At 48.3% G+C, this 16,534-nt stretch overlaps 1 protein-coding gene across 1 annotated transcript; it reads right to left on the bottom strand.

Moving 5' to 3' along the window:
- Positions 1-394: 394 nt before the first annotated feature.
- LOC142831496 (serine protease 41-like) lies at positions 395-16,047 on the bottom strand. The gene is made up of 7 exons (XM_075941683.1): positions 15,913-16,047; positions 15,139-15,252; positions 14,965-14,997; positions 14,588-14,756; positions 6,455-6,735; positions 1,100-1,257; positions 395-750 (listed from the first exon to the last, which is right to left on the bottom strand). Exons 2-7 carry the CDS (start codon positions 15,203-15,205, stop codon positions 529-531), a joined length of 930 nt encoding a protein of 309 aa, XP_075797798.1. The 5' UTR covers positions 15,206-15,252; positions 15,913-16,047; the 3' UTR covers positions 395-528.
- Positions 16,048-16,534: the final 487 nt, after the last annotated feature.

The raw sequence follows: 16,534 nt of genomic DNA, 5'->3' as shown, positions 1-16,534 counted from the left end.
CTGTCCTGGAACTCATTCTGTAGACCGCCTCAAACTCAGAGAGCAGTCTCTTCTGCCTCCCAAGTGCTGGGATTAAAGGTGTGCTTCACACCGCTCAGTCATGGCCTTCTACCACAACAACAGAAGCTCTGACTAGACGCTGGTCTATCCTGAAACTCTGTGTGCATGTAGTCAGGAATCTCAGCTTCACACGGGCAGAGCTCCGGAGGAACTTTACAGGCTACTGCAGGTCACTGCAGGCAGCACCGTGGAGCTGGGTCTCCAGTCCACACTATAGTCACTGCAACCAAAGCCTAGACAAGCTGTCATGGGGCGTGGGCTGGATTGCTCAAGGCGAACACAGGGTAGTGTCCCGGAAGTCACCGGTTCTCCATAATGTTCTGCACAGGCCAACTCAGTATATGCAAGAGTTTATTGACAAAGGAGACAGAAGAAACAGGATGTCCCTACCCAATACCGAATGTCCTGGGGTTGGGGGAAATGAAGCCCTGAAGCTGCAGCTTCATGGGCTCAGGCGGGCCTCAGAAGTCAGGGAGCCTGGAGCAGAGCGAGGGACAGCAGTGGCAGCACCAGAGCAGACCTGACTGCACTGTTGAGGAGCATCATGGTCTGGATCCAGCCGTAGTGCTGACTCACATTGGTGTAGAGGCCAGGCAGATTGGGCCGCCCACAGCCTACTCCCCAGCTCACGATTCCAATCTGATACCAGAGACCATCCATGCTGCAGACCAAGGGTCCTCCCGAGTCACCCTGAGGAGCAGCATGGGTGAGCCTGAGAGTTGGTAGGCAGGGTTGGGGAAGAGGCCATGGGGACAGGGAACACCGTCGGGCAGAGGACTGGGTGAGGATCCTCCTTCTCCCCCTGGCAACAGCAGAGCTTCAGCCTCCTTATCAGAAAAGTAGGGCCATGGCTTTCTACCTCTGAGGGGCTCAGGGATGGAGAAAAATATTGTGAATAGAAAATAAGAGGTATGTTTTTGGGCTAGGTGGTTAGGGGCTGTAGGTGATTTGCGTGGATGAACCCTGAGGACAGGTTACGGCAGAAGTCTTGGGTGAGGCAGGGTGGGCTTCCTCAGAGGGGGAGGGGAGGCACACTCACACTGCAGGTGTCCGCACTGCCATCCTCAGCACCAGCGCAGAACACGTCACTGCTGATGAAGGGGTGGAGAGAGGGACTGCTGAACAGCTCACGGCATCTGCTGTCACTTAGGATGCTGACCTGCACTTCGCGGAGGTGGTAGGGTGGTGGCAGAGGTTCTGGGAGGAGGACAGACAGAGCACCGTATTAGGGTCTCCTCTACTCTCTGTGGGAGGAGGAGTAGGGAGGGCACACCTTCCATGGTAGTGGTGCCCCTGCTGATCACCCCACTCCATGGACAGTCCGTGGACAGAAGGAACCGGTGGGTAGACAGGCAGTTAAGGAGAAGCTTCCCTGAGTCCCGGTCCCTCTATTTCTGCAGCGGAAGAACTAGCTCCTGAGTAATCCAGTGGAGAAATTCTTCTGCCCAAGCACAGGTGGGAGGTGCTAAGGATGCTGAGAGAGATTGAGATTATGGGACCCAAGGTGGAAATCCCCAAATTTACAGGCTTGGTGGCACATGCCTAGGATCTCAGCACTGAGGTGACAGGATTGTGAGTTTCAGGCCAGCCTAGACTACAAAGCAAAACACTGTCCTAAAAATATTCCCAGGGTAAGGACTGGAATGTTAAGAGCACTTACTGCTCTTGCAGAGGACCCAGAACCTGCATGGAGACTCACAGCTGTCTGTAACTCTATCCTCAGGGGATCTGGTGCCTCTTCTGACCTTTGTAGGTTCCTGTACGCATGTGCACACACATATATACACACTCAGGTACACACACATACGCATAAATTAAATGTCTAAGAAACAATCCTAGGGCCCATAGAATGGCTTATGGGTAAAGGCACCCGAGTTCAAGCCTGACAACCCGAGTTCGATCCCCACAGCCCCCCATTACTGTGTTCAGTCCGCAGAGCCTATGTGGGAGCCGGATGTGGAGCTCTGCGTCCATAATCTCAGTGTCCCTGTTTCAAGGTGGGAGGCAGAGAATGCATGGGTCAGCCAGGCCCGGGCACACTGTGCTACAGTAGAAACAAGAAGAACAAACCAGGTGGTGGTGTGCACACCTTTAATCCCAGCACTTGGGAGACAGAAGCAGATGGATCTTTGAGTTCGAGGTCAACCTTGTCTACAGAGTGAGTTCCAGAACAGCCAGAGATGCACAGAGAAACCTTGTTTAAAATTAAAATAGAAAAAAAAATAAGAAAAATACATAAATGCACAGTACTTCAAAACCCTGATCTCCATTTGTGTATACCACATGTACCCAAAGCTCTTTCATGCACACACTAAAGAAAGATTAAAATATTCCCGAAGTCGGTGAAAGACAAAGGGCAGATTCAAGAAGGGAATAAGCTCTAAGTAGGACAAGCTCAGAGAAACTCTCTCAGAGGCACGTCATAAACAGACTGTCAGCGACAAGGCCCTGGGGGCAGGACCCGAGCTGCTGCCTGTCAGTCTAGCTTACTTGGTGAGTAACCAGGCCAGTGAGAGCCCTTGTGTCAAAGGAGGTAGAACGACAGACATCTGATTGTCTTCTTCTGGCTGTCACGCACAGACATACATGTTTGTTTGTTTGTTTAACACAAATTGTTAAGAGAGAAGTGAGTTGTCAACCCCAGCTCAAGGGGACTTCAAGAGTTAGTTTGCTGCTCAGAAACCACGGAGGCTCCCCGCCCCAAAACCACCACCACCACCACCACCACCAAAACAAAACAAACAAAAACCAGAATAAATTGGGTGTGTTATAACAGGCTTCTAATCCCAGCATTCAGTAGGTATCAGGTTGGAGGATCAAAAGTTCAAAGCTATTCTCAACTAGTATATAGAAAGTTTAGGATCAACTTTGGCTATTTGAGACCCTACCTCAAAAACAAAACAAGGAAGACAAAGATTAACATGCCACAGACCAAAATTTATGCGAAACAGCAAAAACAGTTTCAGGAAGAAACTGATAGTTGCCAATGCTTATGTTAATGGAAAGGAAACCACAAACCAACAACTTCCCTTCGTATCTAAGGAAATAAGAGAAGAGCAAATTAAATCCAGAGCTGGCTGGCTGGGCAGTGGAGGCGCACACCTTTAATCCCAGAACTAGGGAGGCAGAGGCAGGCGGATCTCTGTGAGTTTGAGCCCAACCTGGTCTACATAGTAAGTTCAAGGACAGCCAGCTACACAGACTTTATCTTAAAAATAAATCAAATCAAATAAATAAAAATAAAAAGAACCAAAAAGACTCTTCCAAGGGGCCACACCCATGCTCTTTAATTTTTTTTTAAAAAAATTATTTATTTATGGTGGGGGAGCATGGTGGAAGTCAAAGGGCAATTTTCAGGAGCCAGTTCTCTGCTTCCACCATGTGGGACCTGGGGATGAAACTCAGGTGGTTAGGCTGGTAGCAAGCCTCTTGGTCCTCTGAGCCATCTTGTTAGCCACACTAGTGGTTGTGAATGCTTCTTTCTTTCTGAGCATCTCTTTCTTTTCTTTTTTATTTATTATGTATACAACATTCTGTCTGCACATATGCCTGCAGACCAGAAGATGGCAACAGATCACATTATAGATGGCTGTGAGCCACCATGTGGTTGCTGAGAATTGAACTCGGGATCTCTGGAAGAGCAAACAGTGCTCTTAACCTCTGAGCTCCGAGTATCTCTTCCTTAAAATTATATTAAAATATCTTAACAAGCCCCAGCTCTATTTCATAAAAACAGTAGCACAAACAAACCAAAAAGGGCAACAAGGAAATACTAGGGAGAACTGTATGCCGGTGGACCAGAGTCTACCCACCACGACAATGCAGAGAAAGCCCTGCACCTCATACACTGTTAAGCAGACTTAGAGGGACTTAGCAATCAACATCCCCCAGCAAAGGAAGGTGCCAGGGGCTTCACTGGTGAATTCTACCAACATGTGAAGAAAAAGGAGCTGCATGCAATCCTTTCTGAACTCCCCCGCAAAACATGTGAAAGAGAGAAACTCTTCCTGATTTCCACACTAGGCCATGGAATGAGACCGGGGGCTGAAGTTGGAAGAAGACTAGAGGATCTGTTTTTAGTTTCTTGAGACAGGTTTCTCTGTTTAACAGTCAGTCCTGGCTGTCCTGGAACTCGCTTTGTAGACCAGGATGACCTCGAACTCACTGAGATCCTCCTGCCTCTGCCTCCTGCAGTGCTGGGATTAAAGATGCGTGCCACCACTGCCTAGCTCTGCATGAATATCCTAAAGCCAGATGTGGGGGCGCATGCCTTTAATCTTAGCTTTTGGAAGGCAGAGGCAGGCGGATCTCTGTGAGTTTGATGCCAGCTTGGTCTACATGGTGAGTTCCAGAACAGCCAGGGCTTTGTAGAGATAAATAATGAAATAAGAAACGAATATTCTGCAAAGATCTGAGCATGCAGCAACTGAGCCCGTCAGCGTAGGAAAGGACTGCGATCTGTGAGCAGGTGCAAGGGAGCGCTGCCAAGGAAAACCGGCACACACTGACGGAATGAAGGGAAAACAGTCTCCATCTCTGCCAAGAGCATCCGACGCAATTCTACACTCTGTTGCATAACCAAATCAGAATCCAATAGCCAGGCATGGAAGCATGCGTCCACAATCCCAGTGCAGTGAAGTGCTGACCTTTGGCCTTTGGTCACAAGAACATGCACACTTGTTTACTCATGGAACTGCACACACACACACACACACGAAGATGCACATACCCCCCCCTCCCAACTCCAAGAAATACAAAATTCTGTGCTCTTTTTTGATAAAAGTGCTAAGCAAGCTAGGATCCAAAGGAAACCCAGGTCCACAAAACCACAGCTAAATCACACTCAGTGGTGAAAACCAAAACGCTTTCCCTCCAAGAGTCATAATGAGTGGGGATGCCGCTTTGTGCACAATATCCTGGAAGTTTCAGCCACAGCAATTAGGTAAGAAGGAGAAATTAGGGCTGGTGAGATGGCTCAGTGCAAAGGCAAAACCTGAGGGCCCAAGTCCACTCCCACTTAATGGAAGAAGACCAACTCCTTTTGTAAGTTGCTCTCTCTCTCTCTCTCTCTCTCTCTCTCTCTCTCTCTCTCTCTCACACACACACACACACACACACACCCCACAGCACACCCCACACACCACACCAGACATATATACACATAACACACGTGCACACACTTACAGCACATACAATATAACACACATGCCCATGGAGTAAACGACATAGTTTTTTGTTTTAAAGAAAGAAATAAAGGCATTCAAGTTGGAGAGAAAAAGGGGTAAATCTTTAAGGAGGGATTGTTACGTGAAAGAAACCAGACTCTCAGGACCCCAAACTTCCCACTGTGGGCAGTATCTGAAAATGATAGTTGCATGCTCAGAGAGCTGGGTCTTGGTTATCAGGGCTGTAGGGAGGGGTTAATGAGGAGTAAAAGCTGGGTGTGAATGAAGATCCCTAGTGGGACGGTATTGTGAACACCCTAAGAGGTGGTTCCTTAACGGTATGTGAACTGAAGAAGAGAGAAGCAGTACCCACAAGGGCCACAGGGGGGCAATATGAAGACACTAATTACAAGAGAGAACCCTAGCAGAAAAGGCCATCTTCTCTGACTATCCAGGGACAGAAAGAGGGTTTGGGCTGCCAGGGGCTACAGAATCCAGGGAAATGAGGGGACTGTAAGAAGTGACAGAGGATATGAGCTACATGTAGTCCTGCGGTCAGTCCAGCCTGGTCTCAAACTTGCTATGCAGTCTAGACTATGGAGTCAAGGACAGACTTGAACTCCTGACCTTCCTGCCTTCAGTTCCCAAGTGCTGAGATTATACCAGCTTGCCTACCAAGGCTTTGGATGTCCTGGAACTTGCTCTGTAGACCAGGCTAACAGGCTTTCTTTTTGAAGTGATGAAAATGTTGTAATTAGAATTGGTGCCAGTCTATGGCCTCACCACTCTGAACATGCCTGATCTTAGAAGCTAAAGTGCTGAGGGGTCACCTGGTCAGGACAAGCTTTGTGACCACACTGCTGACCCCTGAACTACACTACAGTACTGTGCACGTTCATGTTTTATAGTAAAGTAAATCTCAGGGTAAAAAAGGCTTTCTTCACAAGGGTGAGTACTCATCCCGGCTGGCTGGGGATTGCAGGCCTGGCTAAGTAAGAGTCCCTCTCTTGCAAATCTGGCCACTGGACCACACCTGCTCTAGGAGAGAAGGAAGCTCCTTACAGGCCGGAACAAGGAGAAAGGCAATGAAGGGAGAACGAGAATGGCGGGCAGGGGCGTGTGGGCAAGCGGGAGGGCGGGCAGGCAGGCAGGAGACTTGCAGAGCTCCAAAGGCCAGAACAGGGACCTAGGTTAGCCCACCCACATGCCCCCCTCTGTCCCAGGCTCACTCCTATTCTCTTGAAGGACTCCCCAGCCAGTCACCCAGCAGTCCGGCTGCTGCTGGAACACGAAGGTGGAGGGCAGCACGCAGATGGGCTGAATGTACTTGCTATAGGTGACCGAGGAGGCCAGCCTCAGCAGGGCCAGGTCGTGGAACCTCATGGTGTCTTCAGAGTTTACAATGATGTCCTTTACCCTGTACCGGCCAGAATAGGCCTTCCTGTTCCAGAAAGAAGGCTTGGAAGTAAGCTGTCCAAGCTGGACTGTCCACTTTCCTGGATCAAGGTACCTAGCAGGGAAGGAGAACGTGATCAGGACCCTCGGGAGGAATGCTGGCCCCCTGGGCCCCTGTCCCCTGTGTGAGGGGCACCACGGGGCCAGTACTACGTGTTTGCTCATTGCCAATCATTAGCAACTCTTTCTCTTGGGGCTAAGGACCCCTTGCAGGAACAGAGCCTAGACCATGACCGTGGCTCCCTGTTTCTGGGGATCAGAGGATCAGGAAGACCACTGCCCCCAGTGGTCTCATCACTTCACAAGGACCCTGCCTGTACAAGTCGGAGACGACTCCGAAGATGGAGAGGCTGCTGTGGGGCCTGGACAGAGTAGAGCAAACATCTGGAATGGGGCTGCGTGAGAATCCCAGGGTTTGAGCTCCAGCATTGTACAGATCAGGCATGGTGGCGCATGCCTGCCATCCCAGCATGCCATGGGGCAGAGCCAAGAGAACCATCCTCAGCTACACATAAAGTTGAAGGCCAACCTGAGCTATCCACTTCAAAAACGAGCCAACCAACTTTGGTGTGGGCCTAACATCGGCCTCCTCTTCCAAGGGGAGGGGGGGATGAGGCTTGTGCCTTCTTGATTCGTTTTGTTTGGGTGAAAGACCCTACAGACCCCCTCCTCAAAACCCGCAGCTAGCATGCTCCCGGGGGAACGTCCTGTTTGTTTTAAACAAATCTCCGGATCAGCAGCCAGCCTGCTCCCGTAAGAACATCCCAGGTGCCTGAGAGAACAGGAGATAGAGATAGGAAGACTGCAAGGCAAGATGTCAATAAGATAGGATGTCAACAAAGCAGGTTAGTTATAAGATAGGAATAGGATGACTGTTGCCAGGCATCCATGCTGAGAGAGGAAACCTTTCATGCCCCCCGCCGCATTCCGATAACCACACTTTTGCTTCTGTAAACTTGCTTCTTGCTGACACCCATGCTAAGAGGGGAAACCATTCATGCCCCCGCCTCATTCCGGTCGATCGATAACCACGCTTTTGCTTCTGTAAACTTGCTTTTTGCTCTTCCCTATAAAAAGCCCGTCCTCCAGTTGGCAGGCGCGCAAGTCCTCCGAAAGACTTGCTGCCCGCAGGTACCTGTGTTTACTCAATAAACCTCTTGCTAATTGCATCCTGTGGCCTGGTCTCGGAGTGTCCTGGTTCTGGGGTCTTCATCAGAGAGGAAAGGTCCTCTCTGAGGGTCTTTCATTTGGTGCGTTGGCCGGGAATTGAAGACCTCCACCCAGGAGCTACCGACCCACCACCGGGAGGTAAGCTGGCCAGCACCCATTTGTTAGTCTGTGTCTGTGTCATTTGTGTTCTTTGTTAAGCTCTGTACGCTCAGATCTGAGTGCTCTGAATCTGGCGAGGTAGAAAGGAACTGACGAGTTCGGACTTTCCCTCGCAGCCTTTTGGAAGACGTTCCAGGGGCGTCTGGAGCCTTCGGGGCTCAACCCGTGTCGGAAAGATACGTGGATCTGGTTGGAGAAGGGAGGTCTGGACTCCCATTGTCTCCGTCTGAAATTCTGCTTTCGGCATTACGCCGAATCCGTGCCGGCGCATCTGTATTGTCTGTGTATTTTTGTGCTTAATATGTTCTTTGTTTTGTATATCTGTTTGTACTCGAGTCTAAATCTGGTACCATGGGGCAGTAAATAACCACCTCTTTGACCCCAACTCTATGAAAATCCAAAAGGAATGCTGACAGTCTGCCCCTCCTTTACTTCTCTAGGCTGTGCCTTGCTGAGGCTGTGCTGCTGAACTGCCCTGCTTGCTATTGCAAGGGGGGGAGGGAGCAGGGCTGTGATCTCCTGCGGCGCAGCCTGGAGCCAGGCCTAGGCGGGCAACCAGCCTCTGAGCAAACTTCTCAGCAGGACGCAGGGCAGGGCATGGCAGCAACCCTGGCCCAAGTCAGAGAAGGGGGCAGCTGTGGGCACCCCCTGAAATCCTTGTGCTGAGAGTGACGTCCTCTCTTGCTGACCTGAAGTCCACCAGCACCGCAGGGGAGGACTGGGGGAGGAGGGCTGCCTTAGACAGTCCAAGGTGTTCCCTCCCCCTACAGCCAGTGCAAAGGTCTTCACAGCTGCTACTGGCAGTGTGAGGGCTAAAGAGGAACTGAGTTGAGGCTTCCAGACGGTGGACCAATCCTGACCTCACAAGTTCCCTGGAGGGAATTCCTCCTGGGGCCTCTGGAATCCCATTCAGAGAAAAGCTGCTAGATTGCTGTGAGTACTGAGGTGGGGTATGGGAAGCTTGTGCTATACAACTAGGAGCTCACTATGGACAGAGCTGAGACTGAAGCCAGGTCCTGGGAGGATCCCCAGTGGGGTTCCCTGTGGAGAAGGCTTGTTTTCCCTGGAAAATAAGGTGCTAGAGATTGAATGGCAGCCCCCATCTGCAAATGCCATGTAAAACCTTGTGCCAAAGATCTGTGGCCCTTGCCCAGGGGAAGTAGCTGGTGCTAACGCCAGGGTCACAGAACTAAGGCCTCCTGTGGAGACACATGCCAGCCAGTTGGGTCCAAGCTGGTGCTAATTCCTCCCCACAGGACCCAGTAAGCCTGGGAACCTACAGTAGGTTATTTCTCTGGGGTCGGATACCCTATTAAAAAGCAAAGGTCCCCTAAAGAACCTGGACCTTTCCATTTTGGCAGTAGGGCAAGAGATTGCAAGTAAATATCCCTGTGGCTGTTGGTAAATGGTGAATGTGGATTTAGGAGTGGCAGGTAATGGAGTAAGCTGACATTAAAAGGGCCTACCAGCCCTGATAACATCTGTCTTCCGGGGATGCTCTATACCAGTCATCATGTGCTGCATCCAGGTAAAAGCCTCTGGTTTAAAAATTGGGAAAATTAAATTAAGTCACTTTAAAATAATATGCTTATAAAAAAAAAACTACAGATTGTTGGTTTCTATATTTCTTACTATGCAGTGTGTCCAGAGGAAAGTAAATTCCCAGCTCTGTTTAGATGGATGCAGGACTACACTGTCTTCAAGAACTATTGCTGTAAAAGGCCTGGCACAGGGTCAGGGCCATATGAACAGCCCAGCTGAGCTTCTAAGCCAGCCCATGTTTAGATCTGAATTTAACACTTGTCTGCTCACAATGCTTGTGATAAGGTGGGGGCCCCGAGTTGCCCCACAAGGCAAAGATCTGCTAAAGCCTCTCACCCCACTACGATGGCAAAGGGGGTGTTACTGAATGATGAGGTTGAGTTAAAATGGCCCTTTTGACTCTTTATAATGTTTATGGCTATTTAAAAAAAAACATGGCAAAGATTCTCATTTATTATTAATATAAAAAAGGTGCATTTTGGGTTGTTTTCAGATTCTGTCAATGATAATATAAAGGATGTCGCTAAGTTTTTAAGGTAATATGTTATCTAATTCTGAAAATCCACCATGCTAATGTTCAAAGTAGCTGTAAGCATAAATTGTCAAATGATATTTTTAATCTTGGTCAGTTTTACAGGAATAAGATAAAATCTCAGAATTGTTTAATTTGCAAATTTTAAATATCTTTCAGTCATTTCAAGTTCATTTGTTGAGAATTTACAGTTTTGGTCTGTGACATAATTGTACTGAAATATTTGTTTTTATGAGGATTAAGTTCCTAAGTTCCTTATATGCCTCATGATACCTCCCCATTCTACAGGTTGATATTACATTCCGTTGATTATATCCTTTGCTATACAAAAAGCGTCTCAGTTTTAAAAATCTTATTTATTGATTGTTTCTCTCAACGTCTATGCCACTGAGGCTGTGTTTGAAAATGAATTTTAAACATTTTTTCCTTCTATAAAAAGTTCAATATTGTTGGTTTTATGTTAAGGTCTTTAATTTGTTTGGATTTCAGTTTTGTGCATAGAGATAAATATGGATCTATCTTCATTCTTCTACATGATAATGTCTAATTAATTCTTAAAGGGAGAAACTGACAGTCAAAATGCTGGGCTCATGGCAAATCTCAGGGGGGGGCTGCAAGGCACCCCACTAATTCGGCCAAGGTAAGAGAGGTTCTCCAGGGACCAGTTAAAATCTATGCTTTTTAAATGATTAATAAAAGTTTACAGGCATTTTACCCAACCTCTGAAAGTCAGCAGACAGCAGTAGCCATGGCCTACATAGGACAGGCAACATCAGATATAAGAAAAAGTTACAGCAAGTAGATAGGTCACAAGATTATACCTAGTAAAATTTGGAGAGACCAAAAAAAAAAAAAAATGTTAAACGAGGGACAGAGAAAGGGAAGCGAAAGAGAGAGAGGCGGGAAGCAAAAGAAAGATAGGACTCAGACAGATTAGGAGCCTGGGCAACAGAAGATCAAAGACAAATGAAGAGGAACACTGGAACTGAGTAAAGAATACAAACTGGACACCGTACGAACTAGAAATTTGGGAAAAAGACAAATAAATGACTCGTTCCTCCCTGGTCACTTCTGAATGTATGACCAAAGCCTTTTGTTGACCAAACGAGGGACTTTTGCTTTCGCTGCTGTTTTCAGTTCTGCAGGAGACGCAGGCTGCTTGTCTGCCTCTGCCTCTACCACGCCCTCCTCACCAGGATGACCACCTCTCCCTGCCATCACCGCTGAAGAAATCCTCACCTCCTAGCAACTGCCTTGGTGCTGTGCTTGCTCTAAAGCCTGCATGAGCTCTGACTGCTCACTCTACAGTCTTGCTCCCCTCACCCATGTCAGACTGTGATACAGCAGTCACCATGCTACCACAGGTGCCCTCCTGTGCCAGACTACTGCTCCTGTGCTGGGCTGACGTCGATGGACTATGGATCCTGCCAGCATCTGCATAAAGGACAGGCGAATGGCAAAATGGCAGGCTAAGCTGTGCCAGGCAGAGCCGAAAATGAGGGCGAAGCTTGCCAGGGGCACAAGGCTGGCGGTCCGAGCTAAGCAGGTACACAAGACTGAAGGTAAGCGGAAGGCGGGGGCAACATTGGTGGACAGGAAGCAAATGATCTGGGCCAGTAACCTCCCTTCAGGGATGGCAGCCCGACTGGAACGCTGAACTTGTGGCTTTGATACAAGCTCTACAGATGGCAGAGGGAACGTCTATACTAACAGCAGGTATGCTTCAAAGCAATATACAGACAAAAAGGACTGTTGACATCTGCTGAAATTTTGAGCCTCCAGGAGGCCACACATTTGCCAAAGAAGACAGCCATCATACATTGACCAAGATTGAGACATCCAATGTAATGGCTAAGAAGATCATAAAAAAAAATCATCCTAAGGTTTGGGATGCCCAAGATAATCATGTCCCATAATAGACCTGCCTTTGTTGCCCAGGTAAGTTAGGGTGTGGCCAAGACATTGGGGATCAATTGGAACTTAAGCTTACCAACCCCAAAGCTCAGGGCAGATAGATAGGATAAATAAGATTCTAAAAGAACAAATTGACATAATTGGCCCTGGAGACCAGCAAATGACTGGACAGACCTCCCTCCCTCCTGTCCTGTCCTGGGTTCAAAACACCCCGGCAATCGCTGCCACTAGTTCTGTTGCCTGGCTAGTTAGCTGCTGCTCATGTATCCGCTGACAGTGGCTGACCCTGGTGATGAAATCCTGAGCTCAAGGCTTACACAGGGCAGGCACATCCGCTATAAGGTGGGCTTATATCACCTTTAAGGCTCTTCTTTCCTAGAGTCAGAAACCCACAGGGCTCTGCTCATTTTTTTAGGGTCTTTTGAAGCACAATATCAGACAGCAGAAGCAAAAGGCAATTCTGTTCTGTTCCTCCACTGTGTGTCTGGGACCTATTGACAGGAATTATTTTTTTACAGTTTGAGATTTTTCCGGATCAGACCGTTTTGTGCAGATAACTTCAGAGAAAAAGCAAACACACCTAAAGCTTCCTTACCTCTTGATAGGTTTTGTTTTTCTACAGGAAAATCTTGTTTTAATCTGTGGGGTTATGAAATGATATGGCTTTCAAAAGATAAACAGATATGGTTTAATATATGATAAAATAGATATCAATGGGATGTTAAAACTTTTTTTAATGCTGTACTTACAAATGTAAAGCCTGAGTAAGTCAGTCTCAAAAAGATATTTATGTCCTCATTCGCTGTCCTCTGGTTTTAGGGCTTTTTGTTTTGTTTTAAACATTTGTCATCCTGTATTGTATTTTCTCTCATTGTTTGTTAAAGTTCTCACAATGGACACAACCCTGTACATTTGGATAAAGCTGATGCTACAGGATGCAATGGAAACCTGTAGATGCCATGTGGTGCCAGCTGGACCGAAACTGACTTCTCCGGCACATTCTCTGGAGTTGAGGAACAACACTCCCGGTGTCTACAGCAAAAGAGATTTGTATTCATAATACTGAACTTGCCTCTTATGAGAAGGCATCCATGTGTTTCTTAGGGCTGAGTTAAGCTCTTTGTAGTCAATAGACTATTATTGCCACAGTGTTGGGTGCTATTCTCGGGTCTACAGTGGTTCACAATGTCTACCATGTAGTTACTTTCAAGCCTCATTCAGATAATTTTGTTAAGAGCTATGTACACCCTAGAGATGTTCTACTATCTTCTCCCAATACTGCTCTGTAAAGTATAAGTTATTTTGTCCCATCAGTTGTACTAGTTTTCATATGGCTATTGTCTGAGCAAATCTTTCAGAGGTGGTGCTCCATAACAGGAGGGGCCTGGACCTGTTGCTTTTAAAGAAAGGGAGTCTTTGTGCTACACTCAGGGGAAAATGTTACTTTTATGCTGACCATACTGGATTGGTTAGAAGATCCATGACCAAGCTTAGAGAGAGGTTAAGACAGAGACAAAGCTGTTCGAATCACAACAAGGATGGTTTGACGGATGGGTTAATAAGTCTCCCTGGTTTACAGCTCTATTGTCTTCTTTGATGGGTCCCTTGATTATCCTCCTTCTGCTACTCCTGTTTGGGCCTTGCATCTTAAACCGCCTGGTCCAGTTTATAAAAGACAGGCTGTCAGTCATTCAGGCCCTAGTACTGACCCATCAGTATCACATGTTACCACAACAAGATACCGAAGTTCTGTGATTGCTTTGAGTAAAAGATTTAACTCATTAACAAAAGAAAAAGGGGGAAATGAAAGACCCTACAGACCCCCTCCTCAAAACCCGCAGCTAGCATGCTCCCGGGGGAACGTCCTGTTTGTTTTAAACAAATCTCCGGATCAGCAGCCAGCCTGCTCCCGTAAGAACATCCCAGGTGCCTGAGAGAACAGGAGATAGAGATAGGAAGACTGCAAGGCAAGATGTCAATAAGATAGGATGTCAACAAAGCAGGTTAGTTATAAGATAGGAATAGGATGACTGTTGCCAGGCATCCATGCTGAGAGAGGAAACCTTTCATGCCCCCCGCCGCATTCCGATAACCACACTTTTGCTTCTGTAAACTTGCTTCTTGCTGACACCCATGCTAAGAGGGGAAACCATTCATGCCCCCGCCTCATTCCGGTCGATCGATAACCACGCTTTTGCTTCTGTAAACTTGCTTTTTGCTCTTCCCTATAAAAAGCCCGTCCTCCAGTTGGCAGGCGCGCAAGTCCTCCGAAAGACTTGCTGCCCGCAGGTACCTGTGTTTACTCAATAAACCTCTTGCTAATTGCATCCTGTGGCCTGGTCTCGGAGTGTCCTGGTTCTGGGGTCTTCATCAGAGAGGAAAGGTCCTCTCTGAGGGTCTTTCAGGGGGCGGTGGGCACAAACGAATATACCCGCACCCACATGGGAATGTTTCAGTAAACATCTTTCTCCACAGGGCAATGAGGAAGGTTATTTGATTGTAACTAGTTGCTGCTCAGTTTGGAGCTCAGGATATCAGAAGGCTAGATCAAGATCGCCGCTCCGTCTGGCCCCTGCCACCCCAGACTCACTTTCTAAAGCAGTGTGCGGCACTGAGCACCCATCGGTGGCTGAGAAGGCTCCCTCCACAGTGGTGGGACTTCTTCAAGCGCAGGCTGGCCTGCCATGGCCAGCGCCCTTGCACGGATTCTATCCCGCCCACTATCAGTGGCTTAATGTAACTCCGGCGGCCACAAGGCACTGGAACAGAAAAAGAGACGCTCGTCTGAGCTCTGAGGCAGGCCCATAGCGCCCCCAGGGTACACGTGTGTGGGAGGGAGGATCTGGGGGAACCGCACACCCATAACCCCCTTCCTCCCGTATCCTGGGGTAGTGTCGAAGAGATGCCACTGGAACCCTTCCCACGGGGTTTGCAGGCATCCAACCCTCCACAGAGCCCATCAGTCACCTGAGAGGAGCTTGTTTGTGATGTTCTTGGGACCTGTGGGGGAGGAATGCAAAAGATGACACTGTACGCTCGGCCTCTGTAGGTGTTCCGCAAGGGATTTCCTCACCTGACGCCTTCACATTCTCCACTCTTCCCCATCCTCCCCAGTTCTGGTGGGACATCACCTTAGCTCACCAGGTTTCCCCAGCGCCACGCACACCAGCAACACCAACAGCAGCGGCATGGGGCCCTGCACACCCATGGCCGCTCCGCTGCAGTCGGGAGCCACGACAGGCTCAGTGGCGCCCCCTAGGGGAGAAGCAGCAGATCGGGAGCCTTACTTGGCTACCTTCTCCTGGCCTGACCCCTGACGGGTCGGGTCGCACAACACTCTTTCATGTGGTCCCTCAGCCAGCGAACCATAACCGTCCTTTTCTTGTCTGAGTCCAGGCGCTGGATGCCTCCCTTTGTGTACTGACAGCTTTCTCGAGGACCAAGGCTCTGGCCCTCAGCCAGCACCCCTAGGAGGCCTCAGGGTACACTGGCTTCGAGTCTAGGGCCGTGTTACCTGTTGTTAGAAGTGATGATTTTTTTTTTGCGGGATACTCTCAACAAAGGCTGACCCTATTCGAGGATAGACAGGGCTTAGAGCCCTGTACTCGGCCAGTTGCCATGCACTATGCCCTACACAGTGCATGGGGGCCGCCAGAAACTCTTACTTTTTAAGTAAGGGCCTGCCTGGCGGGGCCAATGTAGCCATGCTGTTTTACCTTTTAAATGCCCAGCCAGCTGAGCATCCATACCCAAACCCTCTGTCCCCACAGAACTCAGAGGACTTAATACGTTCATAGTCAAGGTTTGTACACTAAAGGTCGCTGGTCACAATCAGACCTAGGCTTCTAGATTTCCTCACTAGTCCAGACTAATGGACCACACTTAATTCTCCCAGTAAAGACGTTTACTACTCACACAAAGTTAATCCAGTATTGCACAACAGCCAAGAACGAAGACCTGCCCACGGAAGAACCACACACGCACCAGAAGGACCTATTGAGGAGGCTGAGGGGAGGGAAGGAGAAGCCGCTCAGGTGGAAAATGCTGGCTTAGCTGCACCAGGGTCCTGGGCTTGATCTCTAGCACCACGGGGAGAAACAAAAAACTGTGGTAGCTAATTTCAGGCATTAGCCTGGCACCCAGCCACACAGGTGACGTTCAGACATGCATTCAAGCAAAATACTCATACACATAAAATAAAATAAAATGTAAATTAAAAATATATTTGTTTATTTTGGTCTCTTGAGACAAGGTTTCTCTGTGTAGTCCTGTCTGTCTTGGAACTCGCTCTGTAGACCAGGCTGGCCTCAAACTCACAGAGATTCTCCTCACTCTGCCTCCCGAGTGCTGGGATTAGTGTGTTGTTGTACCTAGCTTCTAAAAATTATTTTTAATGATTTCTTTGATTTGTGTGTGTGTCTATGTGTGTTGAGTGTGTTGTATGTGTGTATGATGTGTGTTTGGTGTGTGTGCATTGTGTGGTGTGTGTATCTGTATGGTGTGTGTGTGTGGTGTGTGTTGAGGCGTGTGTGTATGT

Source organism: Microtus pennsylvanicus, chromosome 11, assembly GCF_037038515.1.
Source record: "Microtus pennsylvanicus isolate mMicPen1 chromosome 11, mMicPen1.hap1, whole genome shotgun sequence".
Lineage (NCBI taxonomy): Eukaryota > Metazoa > Chordata > Mammalia > Rodentia > Cricetidae > Microtus > Microtus pennsylvanicus.
This window is presented reverse-complemented; position numbering and strand designations above follow the sequence as displayed.